Here is an 8,789-nt window from a genome sequence, read left to right on the forward strand (position 1 = left end):
GTTAGAAAGCTCAGTCCGAGCACTATCCAATGATGTGAGACATGATTGTGGTCTCGATCGAGAACCTTTACAAAAATATGCATAAAGTAGGGACTCGAATCATATAATGAAAGAGAATCGGACATCGATTCGCATAGTTCTCGCATCAAAGTGTAATGTCCGAATTGAGGGGACAAACAACAATAATCCACAACATCAAATTCTAATTTTTGAAAACATTTTCTCTTGAAAGTTTATAGGAAAAAAATGGCCATTTTCTACTCTAAGCTCGAAAATTCTCCAAGTCTAAAATGTCTAACATGTAATTCTTCTTGTATCATCATCGCCGGGGGGTGACAAAATTAGGTGTCTACAACCCTTATTACTCTTGACAAGCTCTGCAATATCAAAAAAATCCGAAAGTATTTGCAAGACAGATCTAATAAGGTCTCCTCTGCCTGTGATACTTCTAACCCCAAGATTAAGTGCAAAGGTGACAAGTCTTGTGATTGTTCCACCAAGAAGTCCTCTCATCACAGAAAGTTTCCACATTTATCTCCGTATCAGAAATGGAAACCTAAAAAGAAGTTCTCCTTCAGATCCCTAAAGTTTAAGAAAAACTGGAGATTTCTTCGAAGAAAACAATTTAGAGGAAAGGCTAAGTCCACTTCTTGCTATGTTTGTGGAAAAGGACATTTTGCAAAAAATTGTCCCCTTGTCTCGCAAGAAAGACAAGGTCATGCATATGTTATCTTCTCTCCATCATGAAGACCTTCAAGATGCAGACGTAGAATCTTTGTATTCTCTTGATGAATCACCCACAGATCTTTCCCTTTTTGCCAATGATTTCCTTGTAACAGACTCAGACCCAGAGCCTTCCCTCTCCAAGTCCGAGGAATCTGATCCCCTCTACAAAGTAATTCCCTTTATCTCCCCTTCTCAGGCCAGCCTACAACCTTCCCCTCTCCCATATCAAGTCGTTTCTCTCCCTCATGTCTCGGTTCAACTTATCCCTGAACCTTATGCAAAACCCATAAAAATCAAAGCTTTTCTAGATACAGGGGCTGCTACCACCATTATGAACCCAAAAATTCTTCCCAACTCCCTTTGGAAAACCCAGAAACCTCCTTTACCATTCCTAGCAGCTAATGGTGAAATCTTCCACATCAATCTAGTATCTAAACATCCCATAAAAATCTAGCTTCTACCTAACCTGTCTTTCACTCATATTGTTTTAGGAACCCATTTTCCAGGAAAAGACCTCATCATAGGTTTTGATGGTCTTAGCCATCTCCCTCTCTGTTGGACTCCCAGTGGCCTTGTATATAAACAACAACTTCTTCCTTGGTCTCCTATTTCTAACCTCTTTTTTGCAGGAACATCTCTGTTTGAAGAAATCAAAGCTCACATCCTTTCAACATCATGTGCGGAATCTCATACCGAGTTTCTCAAAAAATGTTCACATCCTTTATGGAAGAATCCTGACTTCTTCTTTAAGAAAAATGAAGATGTCAACCCCACAAAAGCTAGCCATCTAGGTATGAATCCGGAACAATTTTCTTTGGTGGTCCAAGAAATCCTGTAATTACAATCTTAGGGTCTTTTAGAACCAACCCTCTCTCCATGGGCATGCCAACCATTTTATGTCAACAAACGGGCAGAACAAGTTCGTGGAAAACTAAGAATGGTCATTAATTATCGGCCTTTAAATTTCTTCCTGGCTGTTGACAAGTTCCCACTTCCAACCCGCCCGGTTTTACTTCTCCAATTGGCCCATGCCAATATCTTCTCCAAATTCGATCTCAAAGCAGGTTTTTGGCAGCTTGGGATAGTCCCAGAAGATAGACCAAAGACAGCTTTTTGTGTTCCAGGATACCATTTGCAACGGACAGTGATGCCTTTTGGTTTGAAAATAACACCGTCAATCTTCCAGAGAGCCATGATGAAAATTTTTGCTCCAATTCAAGACCATGCTCTTATATATTGATGATATTCTTCTCTTCTCCAAATATGAGACAGATCATCTTCACCTTCTTCGACAATTCCATCAGATTATTCAGGATTATGGTATTATGCTCTCGCTTAAGAAGATGCAAATCAATGTCTCTACCATTGACTTTCTCAGAGTTACCATCTCCAAAGGACAATATAACCTTCAACCTCATATTGCAACTTCGTTGCAGTTATTTCCAGATGGCCCTCTGACAAAGAACCAAGTCCAGCTTGGGATAGTCAATTACATGATAGAGTTCCTTCCTCAGCAGATCAAGCATACCTCCTTGCTTCACCAGCTTTTACGAAAAAAAGCTCCTCCTTGGTCTTCTGACCACACTACAACAATTCAAGCTCTGAAGAAACTCTCTGAGAACCTCCCCACTCTCCAGATCCCTTCCTAGGGAAAAATAATTTTACAAACAGATGCAAGTGACACCCACTGGGGTGCCATTCTTCTTGAAGAACAGAATCTAGCCACCAAAAAGACTGTTTGTGGTTACAAGAGTGGTTCTTCCAAGCCTTCTGAAGCTCATTATCATTCTACCTTTAAAGAAATCTTAGCGGTCAAGCGTGGCATAAAAAAATTCCAATTTCATCTTATTGGTCACAAGTTCCTCATCGAACTTGACATGTCAAGCTTTCCCCGCATGCTTGAATTCCTACAGAAGATCCTTCCCCATGCACAACTTCTCCGATGGGCTCAGTGGTTCTCCCAATGGTCATTTGATGTCAAACACATCAAAGGAAAAGAAAATGTTTTGGTAGAATTCCTTTCTCGACCGACCTCAACCTTTGCCATAATACCCCTACTTTTCCCTATAACACCTGGAGCTTCTACCTCTCAATCTCAACCTCCACCACCTGGCCATAACCTCTGTTGTTCTCTCCTACCAGGCCTTCCTCCAGAAATCCTACAAGACTTAACCCAGAGAAGAGTCATCTCCTACAGTAAGACTACGGCCATCCAACTCCTCCAGATTGCCCTTTGCCGTGAAGAACTAGTCTTACCAGGTAGCTCTTTCCACCCTGACTATCCATTCCTCACCCTTTTCTCCTTCACTACCCTATATGAACTCCAAGACCTTCCCCTTATCTATAAGTGTATCTTTTGGCACCTCTGTTCAACCTGGACCATTGCTCTAAGCCTTCCTCTTAGCACTATCCATTGGTTTACTACCCGTTGGATGTTTCCCAACCGAGGTGTTCCATGACCCAACCTCACAATCTTTACTTTCCTGTAACTTTTTGCTCCCATGAATTACTGGTTTAATCTCTTCTCCTCCCATCTCCCAAAAACCATGGAAGAGCATCCAAACCAACATATTACCATCCTTTTCCACCGACCCCCTCTTATTCACCAAACCTTTGAAAATCAACAACCCTGCCATTACATTCATTACAATCCTGATTTTCATGTGTTAAGTGTCAAGTCTTATGAGCTCTTTACCAACCGAGTCCAACACAGGACCGAATGGTGATCCTTTTTATACACCATATGTTCTGTGAATAATGTCTCACCAAGCCAAGTTCTTGCCCCACTCCTTCTTCGAATGGATACTGCATAGGAACTACATCAAATAGGCAGACTTCCTCATCCCCGAATTGAACATCTACTCGATGCCTACAATGACTGGTTGATTGACACTGCCAGCTCATATCCAGCCAGTAGCTCCGGCAGCTTTGATAATTCTAATGCATAATTGTAATAATTGTATCAGATGGTCCCACTTATCGTCTTGATATGTGTGCATAATGTTTATATGTTGTGATCAAACAGTCCCACTTATCGTCTTGATATGTGTGTAGCATGCGTAAAGTATTTCATGCATGCTTGTGCTTTAAGATTTTGCATGTATCCTGTGTGGGATCCAACAGAAAGGGTCCAATGTTTTGTAATGTCTATAAATAGAGCCATTATGCTCCAATAATATCATAACAGAAATTACTGAGAGAATATCCGTGGCTAAAAAGAAAATTGTATCATAGACAGTTCTCTTCTCCTTCTCCTTCTCCGGCTAAACTCCTCCTCTGGCCATCCCTCTCATTCGGATTGAACTTGTTCTAGCTAAGGATACAGTCTAGGCCACACCCTTTTCCAAGTAATCCCTGCTTATGGTTCCTTCTGGCAGAAAAAGACCCTTGAGCATGGTGGGCTTTCAGGCTAAGGATGTCATTTTGTGCCATTTTTGGCTTGGGTTGCTCTGCAGTTAGGTACTATGATCAGGGGGTTCTTGATCGGCCTCGACTAGCTGTGTCCTTACCTACTTCAGTTTCTTCAATGGGTGATGATGGTTCAGATTTGAAGCATGTCAGTTTTCCTTCTTACTAGTTTTTCTTCTTAAAGTAACTTTCTATGGCTTCACCGTCTTCTTCTCTTTTCTCTTCCCCACGGCGATCTTCTTCGTCCCGATCTTCTTCTTCATCCTCCTCTTCTTTAGATTATCTTTATGAACTATCTTATGTCCCTGATGACCAGGTTATTCCTGCTACCCCTACACCACTCCTGAATCTATACGCTATTTTCCCAAAAACCCCTACCCCTTCCAAATAGACAACACTTCTTAAACCTAAGAAGACTCTGCCCCTGAAAGAATTGGTTCAGGCTTCTCCCTTTGATCAATTCCAGGTCCCTGCTACTGAAAAGGAACAATTCTTCACCCTTGAGATACCCTTAGAGTTAATCCCCCAGTGGATTCAATAAGGTTATACCCACCTTCATCTAGGAGCTATCAAATTTGCTCTCTCTTTCCATGGCAGAAAAGGACTTCCAGTGGTTTCTCGGATAGCCCTATTGGATAGTTGATTTTTGTGGTATCAACATGTCGTAATTGCTACTTTTTAGACAACTCTGAATGCTGGAACAGTGTTCTTAACTCTGTTCCCAAATTTCAACATTCCACTGTCAGATCCTCTTCTCCCCACTGCCCTTAAGTTCCAAATCCACATTACTGGTGCTCCTCGGAATGCTATTGCATAGGCTGCTACCTTACATTATCAGATGGCTTATCGACTGCAAAATCATGCTGTTGATCTACTTATTGGCCATGCAGGGGATGCTTTGTTCATCACTATGGACTCTAATCAAGTCCCTTGCTGCACCTATGTCCCACGATAGATTTCCCAAGATGAACTCCTTCGTCTCCTCCCCTCTTCTTGAGTTACAGCTTATGAACTACAGGTTTCTAATTCTCAACCACAGACTCCTCTAGAACTTGTCCAGTCCACAGATCCAGAGTATGTCAGACACTCTAATGGTGAGGTCAAAATCCGTTTTCCTCCTCCAAACTTACAAACCCGCTCTTCTCCTTTTCCAACCTCTTTTGGTATGATCCAAGAAAAAATCCCAATCAAATCTTTTGATTCAAAGGGTGACCCGATTTATTTCTTCCAAGATCCCATCACTGGTCACAAATATTTTGACCTCTGTGACTGCGATTCTTGTCTACAAGATTCCAAGGATGAAATTCCTCTGACTTCCCGTTCTCCATGACGAAAGTCTTCTCAACAGATTTTAAGAGAACAATATGAATCAGGAGACTCCTCTGTCGGTCTCCTCAGTGATGAATCCAAATACCCTTTCTTTGTCAAGTATGGGACAAAGGTTACACCTCAACCTTTTCTCTCTACTAGCAAACCACCACCAAAGCCATATTTGTCTCCTCCAGTTATTCCTCCCTATTATATGTACACCCCAGGTTCTTCTTCTTCCTCTCCTCTTAAGCTTTTCCTAGGACCAAGTGACTCTGGCCCGGATATTCATGGTATCTTCCATGTTTGGAAAGTCAAACTTCTGATCCATCCCTCCGGACATTCTTCAGAAATTTTTCCAGCTGAAGTAGCTTTGAATTGACAAGCAGAAAATGCTACCATTCAAAATCAATACCTTGAACAAATCCTGGCCCAAACACAGCAAACCCATGGCACCTTGACGCATCATGATCATCTGTTACAGTATTTACGATGAGAAATTGATCAAGTGCATGCAGAACTTGCTGGAATTACCTCTAGTGTCGCAGACACCACTGCTACTTTTGCCCTCATTGGCTAAAAGGAAAAACATCTTCAATATCTTGAAGCTCAACTTCAAAGCTTACAGCGACCACAACCCCCTTCTTCTACAACAAGCAGGTAGCAACCACTTCCAGTTACAGTTTCAAGTTTCATTCCACAAGATCCTTTTGCTATGCATGCCTCTCCTGCACCGCCAGTTGTCTCTTCTCCAAGAACTTTTCCTACTGAAGCACTCAAAGAACTCTGAAGACAACAGCGTTCTCTTCCCAAAAGAACTAGAGCAACTAGAGGTCGTGCTCGTGGTAGAATTCCTCCTGCATGGGCTTTTACTACCGTATTAATAGATCTCAGTGATGATTATGAAGAAGAATTTTCAGATGCTCAATCAACACCTCCTCCTTTTACACCTTACCCTATGCCCGTTTCTTACCCAGCACCACCACCTCTGGTGCTAGTACCACCACCTCTGGTGCTAGTACCACCACCAGTACCACCACCTATTCCACAGCCTACCCCTCCACCATCGACCCCTGCAACGACTACAACGACTACTCAACCTCCTAAATCCATCCATACCATTATCACTCCCTCAGAAAATGCTTTATCTGAGTACCTTACAAATCTTACCATTACTGATCCCCTTCCTTCATCCATACCATTATCACTCATCCTACTACTCCTCATGTTTCAGAAATGGATGATGACCTTGAAATCTATAATCCTGAAGATCCACCTAGACCAAATCCTATTTCACCCACAGCTTATACCCCATTCCAAAACCAGGATCCTAAACAGTTTTTCACCCTGGATGATATCCCTGTTCCTAAATGGGAATCAAGAATTACATATTTTCATGCATGGATCAATGCAGAATTACTTCATGAAGGAGCCTCCCCCTCCACTGTCACAGTCTTGTCCAAATTTATTGTAAGACTCCAAGGAAAACTAAGGGAATGGTATTTACTTGGCCCTTACCGACAACTTCAACTTGTTCAACTCACAGAAAGCCAATTGATTACCACTCTCTATCAAGAGTTTCTTAGCCCAGTTTCAAATGATTTATTAAAGGCCCGTGATGAATTCCTTTAGATGAAGTGTTGCTCTCTGAATAGATTAGATCTTGATAAAATTTCTCCAGAATGACTGATTGTTTCCACAAGATTGGTGGAATTGATGATGAAAATATTAAACAAGTTTTCCTAAATTCTCAGGTTTGGTGAATAAGAGGGGGTCGGTGGAAAAGGATGGTAATATGATGTTGGTTTGGATGCTCTTCCATAGTTTCTAGGAGATGGGAGGAGAAGAGATTAAACCATAATTCATGGGAGCAAAAAGTTACAGGAAAGTAAGGATTGTGAGGTTGGGTTGTGGAACACCTTGATTGGAAAACATCCAACGGGTAGTAAACCAGTGGATAGTGCTAAGAGGAAGGCTTTGAGCAATGGTGTAGGCTGAGCAGAGGTGCCAAAAGATACACTTATAGATAAGGGGAAGGTCTTGGAGTTCATATAGGGTAGCGAAGGAGAAAAGGGTGAGGAATGGATAGTCAGGGTGGAAAGTGCTACCTGGTAAGACTAGTCCTTCATGGCAAAGGGCAATCTGGAGGAGTTGGATGGCCGTAGTCTTACTGTAGGAGATGACTCTTCTCTGGGTTAAGTCTTGTAGGGTTTCTGGAGGAAGGCCCGGTAGGAGAGAACAACAGAGGTTATGGCCAGGTGGTGGAGGTTGAGATTGAGAGGTAGAAGCTCCAGGTGTTATAGGGAAAAGTAGGGGTATTATGGCAAAGGTTGAGGTCGGTTGAGAAAGGAAGTCTGCCAAAGCATTTTCTTTTCCTTTGATGTGTTTGACATCAAATGAACATTGGGAGACCACTGAGCCCATCAGAGAAGTTGTGCATGGGGAAGGATCTTCTGTCCGAATTCAAGCATATGGGGAAAGCTTGACATGTCAAGTTCAACAAGGAACTTGTGACCAATAAGATGAAATTGGAATTTTTTTATGCCACGCTTGACCGTTAAGATTTCTTTAAAGGTAGAATGATAATGAGCTTCAAAAGGCTTGGAAGAACCACTCTTGTAACCACACCCCAGTGGGTGTCACTTGCATCTGTTTGTAAAATTATTTTTCCCTAGGAAGGGATCTGGAGAGTGGGGAGGTTCTCAGAGAGTGTCTTCAGAGCTTGAATTGCTGTAGTGTGGTCAGAAGACCAAGGAGGAGCTTTTTTTCGTAAAAGCTGGTGAAGCAAGGAGGTATGCTTGATCTGCTGAGGAAGGAACTCTATCATGTAATTGACTATCCCAAGCTGGACTTGGTTCTTTGTCAGAGGGCCATCTGGAAATAACTGCAATGAAGTTGCAATATGAGGCTGAAGGTTATATTGTCCTTTGGAGATGGTAACTCTGAGAAAGTCAATGGTAGAGACGTTGATTTGCATCTTCTTAAGCGAGAGCATAATACCATAATCCTGAATAATCTGATGGAATTGTCGAAGAAGGTGAAGATGATCTGTCTCATCTTTGGAGAAGAGAAGAATATCATCAATATATAAGAGCATGGTCTTGAATTGGAGCAAAAATTTTCATCATGGCTCTCTGGAAGATTGATGGTGCTGTTTTCAAACCAAAAGGCATCATTGTCCATTGCAAATGGTATCCTGGAACACAAAAAATTGTCTTTGGTCTATCTTCTGGGACTATCCCAAGCTTCCAAAAACCTACTTTGAGATCGAATTTGGAGAAGATATTGGCATGGGCCAGCTGGAGAAGTAAAGCCGGGTGGGTTGGAAGTGGGAACTTGTCATCGGC

At 42.0% G+C, this 8,789-nt stretch overlaps 1 protein-coding gene across 1 annotated transcript; it reads right to left on the reverse strand.

Annotated features, from left to right (window-relative positions):
• Nucleotides 1-8,113: 8,113 nt before the first annotated feature.
• Nucleotides 8,114-8,539, reverse strand: LOC122082186. The gene has a single exon (XM_042649663.1). The coding sequence runs from the start codon at nt 8,537-8,539 to the stop codon at nt 8,114-8,116; it is 426 nt and encodes a 141-aa protein (XP_042505597.1).
• Between the last annotated feature and the right edge of the window lie 250 nt (nt 8,540-8,789).

Source organism: Macadamia integrifolia, chromosome 6 (assembly GCF_013358625.1).
Source record: "Macadamia integrifolia cultivar HAES 741 chromosome 6, SCU_Mint_v3, whole genome shotgun sequence".
Lineage (NCBI taxonomy): Eukaryota > Viridiplantae > Streptophyta > Magnoliopsida > Proteales > Proteaceae > Macadamia > Macadamia integrifolia.

Excerpts from the sequence above, each read along its gene's own strand:
- LOC122082186 (XM_042649663.1), bottom strand. The coding sequence starts at position 8,539 with ATGCTCTTATATATTGATGATATTCTTCTCTTCTCCAAAGATGAGACA.